Source organism: Odocoileus virginianus, chromosome 14, assembly GCF_023699985.2.
Source record: "Odocoileus virginianus isolate 20LAN1187 ecotype Illinois chromosome 14, Ovbor_1.2, whole genome shotgun sequence".
NCBI classification, from domain to species: Eukaryota; Metazoa; Chordata; class Mammalia; order Artiodactyla; family Cervidae; genus Odocoileus; species Odocoileus virginianus.
The window spans coordinates 44,216,336-44,233,083 of NC_069687.1; the positions used below are offsets into that span (position 1 = coordinate 44,216,336).

Consider the following 16,748-nt stretch of genomic DNA (forward strand, 5'->3'; position numbering starts at 1 on the left):
ATCAATGTATAACAAAAACTACTGTAATGATGTAAAGTAATTAGCCTCCAACTAATAAAAATTAAAAAAAAAAAAAAACTGATCAAATGTAACACGGAATGATGAAATCTCTGAAAGCAGTGTTGAGCAGCTGTTATTGCCTGAGGGCAACAGAGAGCCGGCTGGTCGACTGTCCCTAACTGCCATCCTGTTCTCTTCTGCCCTGGCATCACTGTTCGCTCTCTAGGGCGCAGACATCCCTTCCAGAGAAAGGCAGTCTCTGGCCAAGCCTGAAATCCTACCGCATTTTCTACATGTATGTGTATTACTTTTTAAATTGCCAGGGAAAAAATAAACATTATCTTTTAAAAAAGAAAACTGGGTATATTTTCCAAACACATTTCCCTAAGCGATTGCTCTCAAAAGTTAAAGAAGTGGAAGACTGTTCATGACTGTTGGCTATTCTTCACATGTTCTCACTGACTAGATGATACCAGAGCTTCAGTGCTCTCATTCTAGAAAAACCAAAATGGCAATGAAATGCTTCCTGAACAGTTTTATTGATGTACATAATTTAATGGCATTCTGCGTAAATAATGTGATGCTTTTGAAATGGTGTTGACTTCCTGGATTGTAATTAATCTATGAGTTTGAGCCCTTTAAGGTTATAATAATAATGAACTTAGTCATGTGATTGAATTCTTTTATGTGTAATTATTTTGTGTTCCCCACAAACATGCATAATATCATTCCTCTAAAATTGAGTGCATGTGGGTTATGAAGCAGGATGCTCCTTCTGGCCTGAGCATGCTTTAAAATTATTCTTATGTTGGTAAAATGCCAAGAACATGGGAGGAGAGGAGTGGGAGTGAAGTTAGGACATGAGTTCTGCTGGGTTTGGTGATGGGGAAGTGTGCAAGATGCCTTTTTCTGAGCCTGGGTAATTTCAATAAGTATCATAATGAACACAGTTGGAATTTTGCATGTACAGAGTCAGTTAAAAAGGCCAAAAAAGTCTGGGAGATTTATTAACAGCAGGTCCTAAAGCAAAGTTGAAATACTGGTTTAGTTTTCCTTTTATGACTCCAAATATAGAAAGGGAAGGACCCTTTTCAACAGAGTGGAGCAGAGGCCCTGACTGGAATGTTAAGTGGAAAGTGGCAGGGCTGGCAGGCAGGTAGGAAGGGCGAGTTCTTTACCAGGAATTAGCTGTGGGACTTTGGACAAGTCACAGCCTCTTGCTAGAGAGACTGAAAAAAACTGTACCAAAACCTCATCTAACCTTCACAACCTTATAGCTCATTGGGAAAAAAAAAAAAATCGGAGACCCAGCTCTGCCCTTCTCACCAAAGGCTGAGTTCTCCCAGATCCCCAGTGGGCACCTTGCCAAGGTGGAGTGGTGGATGAGGAGGAAGTCTGTCATGGTCCTGCTCCATCCTTTGGAATAAAGGCTTAGGGTGATCAGTTCCTGGGTGAACTTTCTATCCTGTGGAGATCCTTTAATAATGTCCAACTATTTTAATAGTTAGATTAAATATTAATAACTTAATTATTAAGCTATTAATAACCATTTTAATAGTTAGATTGAGTGCTCAGCTGCAAGTTCCTTCTCAGCCTGGAAGTCTTTTTAGGAGGGGTATCTCTGTATTTTGAAAAGACTCTGTGGCCCATAGACTGTAGCCCGCCAGGCTCCTCTGTCCATGAGATTTTCCAGGCAAGAATACTGGAGTGGGTTGTCATGCCTTCCTCTAGGGGATCTTCCCGACCCAGGGATCAAACCCGCATCTCTTAGGTCTCCTGCATTGGCAGGCAGGTTCTCTACCACCAGCGCCTCTTGGGAAGCCCAACTCTGTACTCTTTTCTGCCTCCCTGTCACAGAGCTTCCCTGAGGAAGAAACACCTGAAATGTGTCCAACTCAGCCCAGTGCCTGCATGGGAGCTAGACTGCTTTTGCCTGTTGGGCAGCACAGTCATGGGTGTGATGGAAATAGATTGCCCACTTTCATGAATACCTTTTCCTGTTCTTCTAATACCCTTTAAGAATTTATTTTTAGTTGTATAACTTGGGGAGGCTGCACCATTTTTCATGTATTACCTTCTTGTTATTTTGTCTTGTTATTGGTTATTAGTATCTTAATGAAGAGTGTGTTCATTGTTCTGTAATGTCAGCCTCTTCTTATTTAATGTCAGAATTTAATAATTGCCTCCATTTTCCTTTCTTGATAAAATCTTATTTTGTCCATATATTACCCCATATAATGTTTGTCTTTTAGCCCGAGAAATAATTTTGTAGTTCTGTACTTGTGTTCTTACTCTGAAATGTGTTTCCCTCTGATCCCTCCTATTTTTAATTTTCTTTCACTTTAAAAACAGTTGCCCTACCCATGAGTATTATGGGTCTTTTGTTTAATCCAGAAGCAACCACTTTTCACATTAGACTTTTTTTTATAATTTCTCCCCTTTATTGTTTGATTTTCCTTACTGTTACAAAAGCAGGGTGACAGTGTGATGTTTGTGACAGAAGAAGCCTGGTGGGGGTTAGATTCCTCCTAAATTAGCCACTATCGAAGTACAGCTTTTGGGGGAGGGGAGTTTGGGGGACAGTGGGTACGTGTATGTGTATGGCTGAACTCCTGCCCTGTTCACCTGAAACTATTGCAACGTTGTTAATCAGCTCTACCCCAATACAAAATAAAGTTAAAAAAAAAATACAGGTTTTGAAAACCTTTGCCTGTTTTTGTATTGACTACATGATAAAAGTATGCATTCCTGTTGGTCTTTAGATTCTGGGCCATGTTTCTAGCTTTTACTTACACTCCTCTTGGGTTTGGTACAGCTGAGAGAATACTTAAAATATGCTGTAATGTTTGTGACAACTCTGCAGCTGGTTACACTGTACCTATGCAATGGATTCTTCGGCTACAAGTTAATATTTTAAGCTATCCTAGAGTTAGCAAGTCTGTAGGGATCTAACCCTGCCCCCAATAGTTTTCTTTCTCTAACTCTTCCCTCTTTAGAAGCTAAACTTGATTGAAAATATGGCTATCTCTGCCTTGTGATGTTTAATATTTTAGATATGGAAATACGGGAAGCATAGATGTGTGTACACAATTCCCAGTTTGAGAATTGGCAAATAAACTGCAAGAATACACCATCTGTGACAAACATGCAAGTCCTAGTTCTAATAGTAAAACTATTTTACTTATATCTGATGGATGTTTGTAAAGCATTTCTATTGGAAAAGTATGTTCCCACTTTGACCTTGAGAGAAGCCAGAGTTTAGAAGTGCAGTGGGTAGAAGTAGGGTAGAGGGGAGCTTCAGGGAAATCTCCAGAAAATAGTTCTGTTCATCAGTTCCCCCGTGGTTTTTTCTTTTTTTCTGTATATTCTCAGACAGTAGACTAATTAACTTCCATAATTAGCTTATTGAATGATTTGATTTTATCTTTCTCATAAGAAAACACACTAAACCCTTAGTATTTGTTAAAAATGTATGGGAAAAACTAAACAGAGGCTTGTGAGGTGAATATTTAAACACCGAATGGTTTTTTCCTTGAAGGAAATAATTTTTTAACTGTGAATAATATTTTACAAAAGATAACTTACTTTTGGGGGGCCTTGGGGTTGAAGGTTTTTGGGTTGTCATCCTGAAATGTAACAGCCAGATGCCTAGAGAACTGGATTGCTATCAACTTGGAAACTCTTTCGATTTTTCAAAAAGTATATTGCTGTCGGCCTGTTTTTTGTTAATCATCTTTCTTCAGAAGGTGAGTCTGGAGGGAAACCAATTTAACTAGATTTTAGTTAAAAGAGGTTGTGGTTTTAAAATTTGCTCCAAATTCATGGGTCCAATTTTGTGATGACATACTCTTCCTTGATTACACCTAGCACTCCTTCTACCAGTTTGTACATTTATAGAATGCTGTTCAATACCTTCATTTTCTATCTTGTATATGGTTTTTAATGGTCTTTAATGGTTTCAGGCATGTAAATCTTGTCACCTCAAAAAATAATTCAAGTCCCTAAAATAGGAACCATGTCTCTTTCTAATAAACATATTTCACCTGTTTCCTTGCTCCTTGCAGTCCTGATGCATTATGCTAATAGATTTGACTTGTATTAAGTGCCTTAAACCAAAATTCCAAGTGAAATTGCCCTTTGGGTACTTACTGTCTTCAGTGGTTTGTTCTTTTCTTACTGTTTTGCAAAATAACTTTTGGCTGGGCTATCCAACTGCACTAGAGCAAAGAAAGGCAAAGCCCATCCAGGGAGTGTATGTTACTAGTTTTGGTGATAGTTCTTGACTTATATAATTTTCAAATAGGATCTAAATCGGTGAGAAGGGGGGAGGTGGGGGGAAGACAAAACCCCCACCCCCCATATAAGTTTGAGTTTAAATTTTCAAAATAATGAAATACGTGCTGCCTTTTCAATGTTTTTTTGTGGCACCCTAATTGTATGCTACAAAGATAAGAAAATCAGACATCTTATAAATATTAAATGGCTTTGCAGGCACAATTAATGAATTGAATGAGGTTACTAAGATTCCAGAGGGAAATTTTCAGCACCTATATGGTTTATTTTACATACTCACAAGGTCTCCTGATGTGTATGACAGTATAAAAGCCAGGGACCAGCGAGGAAGGTGAAAAGAGAGGGGCAGGGCAGGAGCCCCTGCCCTTATCCCCAGCACCCTGCTCACCAGGCCACTGTGCCTTTTTGCCTCTTCAGGCTCCAGTTTCTTTTCTGAATATTTGTGGTGTTTGCTTTGAAGTCAGTTCTGCACTCAGATCCCATCTCTCCCACCTCTTACTAGGTTCCTGCTGACTTTGGGGCTCAAAGAATGTGGGTGGCTTTCTCAGTTTCCTTGTTGTAAAACAGCAGTAGTGTCTGTAGCAGGGTTGCAGCAGGGTTAGACTTGGTACGCAGAAAGTGCCTCGAATATATGATGACTGTTTTAGGCAGCTACCATTTACTGTTACCTACGATTATTCCTGCTCCCACCCTGGCACCCTTTGTCCTCAGCACTGCCTGGCACAGAGCAGGTCCTCCAAGTGTTTTCCCTTGTGACACGATTACATTATCTTGGAAGAAGCCATAGTCAGCTCCCATGCAGAATTCCGTGCTTTGCGGGGCTGTTTGACTTCATGTCACGGCTGTGTGCTTGTCCTCAGTGAGCTTTCTCAAGCTGTCTTCCTTGAGAGTTCTGGAAGGTAGGGATTGAACACTTGGTGTGAGCCCCCCACCCCCACCCCACGTGCGTCCCCCTTGCCAGCTCTATGCTGTCCTTGTGTGTGTGTTAAGTTGCTTCAGTCATGTCCAACTCTGCAACCCCATCGACTGTAGCCTGCTAGGCTCCCCTGTCCTTGGGGATTCTCCAGACAAGAATACTGGAGTGGGTTGCCATGCCCTCCTCCCGGGGATCTTCCCCACCCAGGGATCTAACTCATGTCTCCTGCAGTTTCTGCATTGCAGGTGGATTCTTTACTGCTGAGCCACTGGGGGAGCCAGGCCCTCCACGAATGTTGGTCAATGAGCTGAGATTATTGCCCCAGAAGCCCAACTGTTCAGGGCTCTGTGTTATTTACAAAGTAAATTCACAGCTGGGACAAAAGTGAGCCTTAATTCATAGCTCCTTTTTAGTATGTACACTCAGAAAGCTTCAAGGTGACAAATGCCAAAAGGTCTTTAGGCCTTGGAGAGATTTAATACTTGTACTGTGTCCAGGAGTTTTGAAAATGTATTCTGATGGGATTCAGGTTGTGAAAACTTCAGGCTTGTTCATTTGTAAATTGGTTTTTATGGATGCATGTCTGCAGGCCTGTGTCATAGAATGTGGTTTCTGAGAAGGTGGTGATCTCATCTGGAGGCTGATGAGCTGCAGGTTCATTGACACTGGCCCCGCTCAGGGCCAGGTTTCTGAGCTCCTCTGTGCTGGACTCTAGTGATTAGAACAAGTGACACTCGCAGCATATTCCCGGTACCCGGCTGCTTCACGGCTGCCCAGGGATCTGTGCAGGGCAGGGCGCCAGCGCCTGTCCTCCATGCTCAATAATGGCACCTCGGCCCTGAATCGCACGAACAGTCAGATCGCCTGAGACTCTGCTCTCCTGATGCCTTGTTTGGGCTTCCCGGGTGGCTTGGTAAAGAATCCACCTGCCAAGCAGGATACGCAGGTTCCTTCCCTGGATCAGAAAGATCTCCTGAGGAAGGAAATGGCAACCCACTCCAATATTCTTGCCTGGGAAATCTCATGGACAAAGGAGGCTGGCAGGCTATAATCCACAGGGTTGCAAAAAAAGAGTTGGACAGACTTAGCAACTAAACAATAACACACTCTCTCTCAACCATTTTCAACATAAATTTTATAGTTTCACATTCTTAGTCATCTTTTAGGTAGTTTTTTCTTTTCTTTTTTAGTCTTCGGTCTGATGCTTTCCTAGTTTATTCAACTTCAATTTTTATATATAAACGATGACACTTGTACAAATATAATGAACATAAGTTAGCTATAAGAAATTATTCTTTTCTGTCTCTAAGGAGGAGGAGCAGTCTCTGTTTAACGTAGACCATAGGCAGGCAGGTTGCATTGCTTCTTGAGTCTTGTCTGCTCTGGGGGAAATGTTAACAGGGCCGCGTTTTCAAGTGATGGCTACTTAAGGGATTGGGTAGGGGTCTTCCTGTAGCCTTGTTACCATGGACGACGTCTCTACTGTGTGGTCATGGGGGAAGCAGGGTATTCTCTCTGCTCCAGGGCTCTCCCACTTTTCAGGTAAAGATCTTCTTTAGAATAAATAAATGAAAATATACAAACATATGTACATTTATATCTGTGACATTTGTTGTTGATGAGTTTTAATTTCTCAGGTCTTTGAGTTGTGCAAAAAAAACCCAAAACAACAAAACAGTGTTTAAGGATTTTATTTAATAGTAGGTTTACTCTATTTTGTAGATTTGAAGAAATTTAGATACAGGGCTTTTCCCTTGTGTATTTCACCACTGGCTAAAACAACATTTCCACAACAAAGTTGCTCAGCTTCCACACTGCCTTTTAAACAGGCTACCTTTCCCTCCACTTAGCATCATCATGTCCTCAGACCAGCAAGCCAGGTGTCCTAAGTGTTTCATCATGGTTTTCATCATGCTTTAGTAGAATGGATGCATGTGGAGTCAGGAATCTGGATTCTTGAGCTGGCTGTGCTCAAGTGATTTGAACTTTATCATCACTCATTTTTAAGTACACATGAATAGTCTTTATTTTTCCTGCCTCCTATGCATCCTCAGGCTTTTGTGCTTTTTTTTTTTTTTTTATGACTGTGCTTCTAGGGGAAGATCTGCCCTCCTGTGGCACTTGCCACAGAAACCATCCTCCACGCCCCCCCCCCCCCCACCCCCAACCTCCCAGGCCTACATCCTCTGGTGATGTTTCTTGGCTGGAAGCTATGACACCTCCGGCTTCATTCCCAGGTCACCATTAGGGCAGACTCAACACTCACTGATCTTTACAGCCTGTAAAGAGAAGGAGGCATATGTTTACTGCACAGGGCCATTATGCTACAGGTATGGATCCCCTGATAGAACTCGGAGTCAGAATCAGGCATGCATGCAGTATGCTCCACTTTAGAGATGACCTTTTTAATATATGTGTATATAGTGGTGTTGGTGGCTCAAACGGTAAAAAAAAAAAATCTTAACTGCTATGTGGGAGACCCAGTTTTGATCCCTGAGTTGGAAAGATCCCCTGGAGAAGTGAATGGCTACCCACTCTAGTATTCATGCCTGGAGAATTCCATAGACAGAGGAGCCTAGTGGGCTAGTCCATGGGGTTGCTAAGAGTCGGATGTGACTGAGTGATTAAGACATACACAAACACACTCATACACACAAACACACACATACACACACACACAGTGGTGTTACACTTTGTCCCTTAAGAATGTTAAAATTGCAGAGTTTCTTGGTTTGTCTTTTTCTTGCAGTTTTTTGTCTGTAGTATAATAGTATCTCTGCTGTTGGAAGAGATGAAACATACTATTTGGTCAATGGCAAAGGCTAGTTTTGATAAGTGAATTTGTAGCAGTGGAGGTGTTTTCAAAAACTTTACCAGATTTCTTCTTTTTTAATAAATAATTATAGTCACCCCTTTAAATGCCAAAGGACTTCAAAATAGTTCAGGCAAGTATTTATAATGCCCAACATTCTGTTTACTATGTAGCTGTAACACTGGGATACATATGTATTTTTTATTTTTTTATATGTATTTTTTAATTAATTTTTTTTTTAAACTACAGGAGCTCTTACCAAAGTAAAGGAGAGTAGGCGACACGTGGAAGAAGGGAAGATGGAAGTCCAAAAGGCTGATGGCATTCAGGATCGCTGTAACACTATTTCTTTTGCTACTTTGGCTGAAATTCACCACTTCCATCAAATTCGAGTAAGAGACTTTAAATCACAAATGCAGCATTTCTTACAACAACAAATAATATTTTTCCAAAAAGTGACGCAGAAGTTGGAAGAGGCTCTTCACAAATATGATAGTGTTTAATGACTGGACGTTGGACTGTGGACTTTTTTTTCAGTTCAAGGATAATTTCTACAGCAGAATACAAACTGCTATCAAAGAACTATTGCCAACTATCAGCAGTGGTACAAGGATGGTTTTGTGTTCAACTGAAACTGGGCTGAATATATAATTATGTAGGAAAGAAGCAGTTAATATGGTTATATAATAGAAACAGTACCACACATTGTAACTAAATTATACTATGTATGCCTACACTACCATTGTAACTTTTGGAATAATGAGTATACTATTTGCCTTATTGCTTTTTGAAGTATGGGTATTTTAGTGCATACTTTGTAGACCTCAAAACCCATGAAGGGTCTCAAAGAAGCTGGCTGGTTAAAAGCCTGCTGTGGATGCCTTTTTACTCTCATAGATTGGGATTACCTAAATTCAGCCTATTCTCTGTTTACAAACTCCAACTAGAGCAGCTATGCGACTTTGTGCCTTTAGACTCTTGGTTTTTCATTTCTCCACCCCCCTACCCCCTTTTTAAAGTAACCACAACTTTTCTGCTGGAAAGAGTGAAAGGCCAGTGCATATAACGACAAACTGCTGGGAACCTCCTGTTGGCACGGGGGGCAGGGTGGGAGGATCCGCTGTCATCAGTTTGCCCAGCGAGTTTCGTCTCCGGGATCGATGCTGGCAAGCACAGCGGAGGGAGACTCATGTTCACCTTCAGAGAGGGTGTCTGTAAGGGAAGAAGATGGTGCCACTCTGTTCCCTTAGATGCTGCAGTAAGCATAGTCTCTTCACTCAAGTGTCCTGGAAACTTGACGTGGAGATTTAATCGAACATGTCTTACAACCCGGAGAAGGGGTCTAATCTGCTGGGGACACGAGCACAGAATCAGTGACAATACACACTCGGTTTTAATTCTTAAGAGAGTTTTCTTTTCTTTTTCTTCTTTTTTAGCTTGAAATTTTTCTTTTAATATTCAGTGTGTGTGTGTGTGTTTTTTAATGGATCTACACTGTTAACTGGTTGAGACTCCACTGTGATTCACTTGTTTACTTAATCAAAAACTTTTCAGGGATGTCTATAAAATTCAGTGTTATACGTGATGAAAAGTAATGTTGGTTGATCTAATGAGGGACCAGAAATAATTTCTACTATTCCAAATGCTGGTGGAAAAAAGTAATTTTTTTAAAAGTATTGATAAGCCCCCAGGACATTTAACCTTAAAAATTACTTTAAGTATATTCTTTTATTACTATAAGGGAAATACAAATGACTGATAAATACCAAAAATATTCAAAAGCAGCTTAATCTAAAAAGCACAAAGAGATTTTGGTTTGAAGTACCAGAATCTCAATGTTTTTATAGTTGCTGAGCTCAATAATGTGATTCTTGAGTTTACAGGTTTAAAAACTGTCACTGAAAGGTTAAAGTGTCTACTGTTTTTAATGAAGTCAAACTTATGCTGCCTCAGAAATCCCTGGGTATTCAAGTGGTAACATAAAAGTAAAGAGGTCAGTTTGAAATGTTGGTGAGTCACATTGATTAAAAGAAAAGGGTCAATTTGCAGATAGTCATACAAAGTGAAGGTTATTAAAATGATTTCTCAATAGCACATTTACTCGAAAAAGTAATCTCACATGGGTTGAATTTTTAAGATCAGATTTGATCAAAATTTTATACCTTAGGTAACTTAGAGCCAGATTTAACGTCATGTGGCTTTGTCTCTACTACCGACACGTGGAACTGTAACCAAATATATTGTTCTCTAAAAAAATAACTTTCTCCTGTTGATTGCAAGATACAGTTCTATAAATGAAATCCATATATATATATATAATGTTAATTTTATTGCAGAAGTTTAGAGATGATAATGATAGCATTTAATTTAAGTTTGAGTCTGTATTGGACAGATACGCACTATGCTTTTCAGATGATTGGAAAATCATTTTTATTTGCCTCCTTTTTTTGACAGTGGTTTGATTTTTTGTTTGTTTAAGTAAAAATCACTAAACTTGTGCAATGGTAGCATGGAAATTATCTGAGGTGTCTTGTATGATTGTGCTTTGGCCAGGGTGGACATAGTATAAATTGTAAGAGCTAAAGATTAAAGAGCAAGAAGGTATAGGTTCATGCTGCCTATTTAGAAGAGAACTTTCATTCTTCAGAACTACATAACACGATAATGCCACTGATTCATAAGGGGTTTAAATTAATTCTGTGGGCTAGGACACCAGAATCATTAGTGTTCATTTTCATCTAAGATCTTTATCTCTCTAACGTTCTTGGTCCTATTGAAACATTTCAGTATACAAAAATACTGCAATGTTAATACCCAAGAGAAAAGCCATCATAATGTGTATGCTGGTCATTATGATCAGTGTGGTACAATTTTTTAAAAATAAACTATCATGCCCTTCATGCCATTATTTGTCTTTTTTTCTATAATTCATAATTTATGATTCAAGTATGTATTTAGCACAGGGTGTGCACTTGAGCCTGGCTTTGCTGTTTTGATTAGAAACAGTTGTAGTTGTTTATGTGCTGTAACTATAATGCAACAAGACTGGTTCTGCAGCTATGCACTGGAACTCTGCTCCTCTTCTAGATTCTCTTATCTGAAGGTGTATTTCAAACCTGGAATAAGGGAACACATTGGAAAGTGAAATGGAAAGCCAGTGCTCATTGGCTTGAATGGAGTTGTAACTGGGATTTTCTTGGGCTTCGCTAGTACTGTTGTCTTACATTTATTCATAACAATACAGCAGTTTCTTAAATGCCAGTTTTTAATTGTCTTGAATGTTGCTGCTGTTCTCATCATTAAGGACTTGAAAAATGTTTTGGTCTCTCAAGTGAAGCATGTCAAGTTTATATATAAACCTTTAAATGTCATTCTTTCCTAAGTTCATTTTTTTCTATTAATTTACTAAGTCAGTTTTTCCATTTATGCTTTAATTTCCTCAGAATTTAATACCATGGTTGATACTCTTAAATCCATAGGCATTATCCAATATCCTCATTTCCAAACTTGTCTTTGGCTTACAGAATAAGTGAAACAGGGTATTATTTATTTGTAGACTAAAAATATTGAATATTGTTTTATTTCCTTCAAAATATTATGATTAGTGCAGATCAGCCGTGTTTATCTTTTAAAAAATAACGGTTGCTTTATTTCTCAGCTTCAGTGGAATATTATAATTATTTTTTTCTCCAGTAATCAAGGAGGCATTTATTTAATGTGAAAGACTTAAACAGAAAAATACAAGACTGAATTCACTGTCTTAAGCTTCCATCTGCAGTTGCCATATAAATTGTTCATGAACTTCTGTACTGTTTGGTTAATTTAAATCCGTAAGCCATTTGGAAGTCCCACTGAATATCTGCTTGTGTTAGTAACTTAAGTAACTATTGACCTTATAACAATAAATAGTGAGGTGTTTTAAAATAGTAGCTACTGTGTGTCTAGCACCTGACACATAGTAGGTGCTTAAGTAGTTCACGTGCTTTCTCTGTTGGGAATAGTCACTGTTGGTTGCCAGAGGCAAGCCAGCTCCAACTAGCCTAATCCAAAATGTGAAGGGTGGCGATGGGTACAGGGACCTGGCAAATCCTACACAGGGCCAAACTCCCATCTAGAACTAAGCTTGCCATCCATGTGGGACTTTGTAATCTGTCAGGTTCTTATCGTTATGGGTCTGTTTTATTTATTTATTTTACTGTGGCTTAGCTTTCTCAGCCTCTTCTGATACATCTAAAATGGCCAAGCTATCTTGCAGTTCACAGATTTCCTTAGGCCAGTGGTAGAAACCTGACCCAACCTGGAGACATCATCTGTGGCCCAAGATTGGGGGGTGGCTCATGAGAAGGAGAGGGCCTCTGAAAGGGCATTTGAAACAAGAAAGGAAGCCACAGAAACTAATGTGAAATTCAGCATTTAATTCCTCTTGGTCAGGGTCAGAATTAGCCATGAAAAGTTCCCCTTGGTCACAGGTAGAAGCAACAGACGATTTTTCCACGTGCTAAGTTCTGGTGAGTCTGAGGAGTGGTGGAGTAAACTTCTAGGCAGAGTACAGAAGGGTGCTATGCTACGGGTCTGGGGGCAGGCCCCTGGAAAAACCCAGCTTGGGGATTTGCCCCTGTCCCAGGCCTCTGACTTTGTGGGCAGTTAGTCTAGGATTGAGTCATAGCTAAAGCCTTTCTAGGGATCACGAGGTCCTCCTCCTTGGTCTTGATTTCCCAATCCCATTATTCCTGTGGCAGAGATGGAGCTTCCAAAAGTGGCCTGTTTTATTAAGTCATGTTTAGTCACTCAACCTTGTCCAACTCTTTGTGCCTCTTTGGACTGTAGCCCACCAGGCTCCTCTGTCCATGGGATTCTCCAGGCAAGAATACTGGAGTGGGTTGCAGTTTCCTTCTCCAGGGAATCTTCCCAACTCAGGGATCAAACCTGGGTCTCTTGCATTGCAGGCAGATTTTTTACCTGCTGAGCCATTGAGGAAGTTCCATTTAGTTGGATGAACTTTTCAGCAGCCAGCGTTACCTGTGAAGCTGTCTTAAAAGGGGCTTAGAAAGACACAAGATGTGTGACATTCTTTTGCTGTGCATCCCATCAGCATATGTGGAAATGACCTCTAAGTTTGAAGTGGCCAGATGCATCAGATCTTATTTTTCTAGTGGTTTGAATTTTCAGTTACTCCAAGAAATAGCTCTCAGGACTTAATAACTGCTGAGTTGCTGGACTTCTCTGCCAGCATAGTGGGGAAGCTGACACAGCATATCTGTGAGAAAGAGAATGCGTTGGACCCAGGGGTCATGTCCTATATCCTACTCTGAATGACCTCAGGCAACTCACCAACCCATCTCTGAGCCTCCATTGTAAGATAGGCCTATTTAGAGTTTATTGAATTATTGAGAGTATTAGATTAACCAGTATGTACAGTCCTTCACCATTCAGCAGTATTCCCTCTCTAAGTGACAACCATGGGAAGTGATAAAAATTCCAGAAGTAGGTACTTAGTAAATGATAGCAATGTTCCCAAATGCTGTGTGACCTTGAGGTAGTCACTTAACTTCTCTGAACCAGTTTTCTATCTGTGAATAGGATAGACTGCTTTACAGAAATTGCAAGAATTGAATGACACATAAAGAGCCCTGAGCCCAGTGCATGGCAAGAGTAAGAATGATAGCTTGTGATTATGTGAGAAGGGATGAGATGTTATAGGGACCTCATATAAGCTATAAGGAACCCACACCCCAGTCCCCATCAGACAGGACTTCCCACTGTCATCTTGTACCTGTCTTGGCCAGCTCTCCCCCATCCAGCTCTGGCTCAGGTCTAAACCCCTCTCCAGGTTCCCAGAATCCTAGCACAGCATCCTTGCATATTCTGCCTAGAAGCCTAACTCATTACTTCTCAGACTGTAAATTCTTCCTGCTGGGTGGGCAGGGGCTCAGCTCTCTAGAGAACAACCCTTTCCCATAAGGATCCCCACTTGGTTTTAAAGAGTTTAAATACCAGTATGTTTACAAAATTGTCCTGTAGCTCTTACTAAGATATCTGAAGAAGACAGATCAGAATTCTGCTTTTGTTCACCAAATTAATAATGGTTTTATTGATGTTTGCTGTGTTCACACCCTAAAATTATGTACTTGAGGCCTAGGGTGAACAAAGAGGGCAACATGCTCTGTGTTCAGTGTCTCAGCCCTGACCTCATGAAATGCACATTTAGACACATTTCTAAATGACTATCATTGTGTTCATTCTAGGAAGTTGAATTTAACACCTTCGAATGACTTTGGGAACAACCATGCCCTGTATCAAAGAAGACATCCATGTAGACCAAGTTTGGTTAAGACAACATGGTAGTTCAGCTTTTGTTCAACCTCATGGTTTTAGGAAATGCAAAGTTTTCGTTTTTAATTCAAAATGGTTCACTTGGGGAGAAAACTGCTTTTTAAAAGTTGGAGTATGGTTTAGTATCTCGCAAATGGAGTATGGTTTAGTATCTAGCAAGTTAGTTTCAGCTTAAATCCTGCAGTGTTTCAGTGTATCTGTTGATGTTCAGAGTCTGTAGTTTTGATCACTTATGTCCTGGCCTCTGTTCATGAACTCATTTTGAGTCACCTGGAGTAGCGAGGTGCTAGCTGCATATTTAGTACAAGGCGCCAGCCATATGAGACCAAGTCCATGTCCTTTATCTGAACCCAAATACCTATGGGAAAAGCAAAGCCTTCCTTGGGGGGAAGGGGGAGCGTTCTTAACAAGTGGTGCTTTTTAATAGCTTCTATTCTAGAATCCATGGAAAGAAAATTCGACGTTTTAGATACCCATGCTAATAGGTGATCCCATGATAAATTGTACAGTTACCTGAAGGATTAAGACAATAGGTATCAAAAATCTAAAAAAAAAAGAAATATCTTCTTATAGTAATATAGAGTTTTCCCAAGAAAATCATTTCTGGAAGTAGAAACAAGCAATTGGTGACAAGAATAACATTGTTTGTTTTGGGGTCTGGGAACCGGATGACAGGGGTGGGAGGAAGATTTTTTTATTATACGACTTTTTATATCTTTGAAAGGTTGAATGCATTTTTTATTTTAAAAATAAGGATAAATTTTAAAGTTGACAGAGGTACTAGTCAAAAAAAAAAAAAAGATATACAAACAACATTAGAGCCATAACTCTGTGCCAACACCTCTGAGACCTGGAAGCAGATTGTCCAAATGTAGAGGGAACAATCTGTGGACAATGGACTCACAATAGTGACAAATTAGCCTTCATTGTGATATTCCTTGTTGAAATCCAACAGCATTACTAAGTGTACTGTTATCAGCATGGGTAAAGTAAACTGTAAAGAGAGAAAGTGAAGTGAAAGTCACTCAGTCATGTCCAACTCTTTGCAACCCCATGGACTATACAGTGCATGGAATTCTCCAGGCCAGAATACTGGAGTGGGTAGCCTATCCCTTCTCCAGGGGATCTTCCCAACCCAAAAACCGAACTCAGGTTTCCTATATTGCAGACGGATTCTTTACCAACCAAGCTATTAGGTAAGCCAGACTGTGAAGAGAGGTAGACCAAACCATAGTCTTGTTTTCTGTAGTCTGGTTTACTCTCTTGCCTTCTCCCTGCCCAGTGAAACCTTTCACAATGCTCTTTTGTGTCTGGTCCCTTCCCTGAACCCCTGTCACTTTTGTGATGACATTTAGCAAATAAGCACACATGGCTCCTGGGCTGAGATGGATTTCTTTTTCCTACTGCTTACATCTAGAGTGTGTGTTATGCTCTAGGTGTGGTACTATCACTGGCCATTAAGTACATTATCTATAGAACTGACTTAAACAAAACCATTTTGCAAAGAAGGATGCAGGCTTCTAGACGTTCTGTGACGGTTACACTAGCCAGAAAGAGACAGAGTTGGGCTCTGAACCCAGGTCACCTGATTCCAAGGCTGCTTCCAGTGGCTCAGAAATAACCTGCATGCAGCGTAGTAGCTGCAGGAGATGTGGGTTCAATCCCTGGGTTGGGAAGAGTCCCTGGGGGAGGGCATGGCAATCCACTCCAGTAATCTTGCCTGGAGAATCCCCATGCACTGAGGAGCCCGGTGGGTTACGGTCCATGAGGTTGCAGAGTCGGCCATGACTGAGGCGACTTAGCACGCACGCACCCACCCCACTCTGGGATCACCTAACCCCACAGCTCGGTCCTATTTGAGCACAGAGGTGCAAGTGCTTGAGCCTGGGAAGGGGAGGCGTGACATTCCCCTGGACCTGCCCTGTCCTCCTCCTGGGGGCCCAGCAGGCAGCATGCAGGGCCCAGGCGGTAAGTGCGGGCAGCGGGGACTATGCTTAGAGAACAACGGATGTCTGGGACTCGCCTGGTTCACGAATTACACCTAATTGCATTTGAGGAAAAAAGGAAAGCCCAAAATATCTAGCCCTCTGCATTCACACTACCAGCACAAGTGGTTAGCCTTCTTGTGAAGGCCGTTTTCCAAAAAGACAGACCTGTGTCCTGGTTCCAGGAGGAAGGAGCCTGTGGCCGCAGGAGGAAGGGGCTGGGGAATGGCAGTGCAGTTAGCCCAAAGCAGTGATGAGCCGCCGTTTTGACTGTCAAATCCACAAACGCCAGGTTGCTGCTGTGTTTTCCCTAAACACAACTGGCAGAGTTCCCTAAACACAAAGGCGCAAGCTGAGCTCCAGAATCAAGAGGAAAACTGGCCTCCTGGCCTCTGAGTGTTGGGGCAGG

The 16,748-nt window shown here is 40.9% G+C and overlaps 1 protein-coding gene across 2 annotated transcripts in view; it reads left to right on the top strand.

Moving 5' to 3' along the window:
- SNX18 (sorting nexin 18) overlaps positions 1-16,748 on the top strand; it is a 198,696-nt gene that overhangs the window by 19,795 nt on the left and 162,153 nt on the right. Inside the window, exon 2 of one of the 2 annotated variants that reach the window (XM_020904384.2) lies at positions 8,271-10,926. The exons of the other annotated variant lie outside the window; for it this stretch is intronic. Coding sequence (XP_020760043.2) covers positions 8,271-8,524 — 254 coding nt within the window. The 3' untranslated portion in view covers positions 8,525-10,926. Of the gene's footprint in view, positions 1-8,270; positions 10,927-16,748 lie in introns of those variants that run through there. 2 annotated transcript variants of the gene reach the window in all.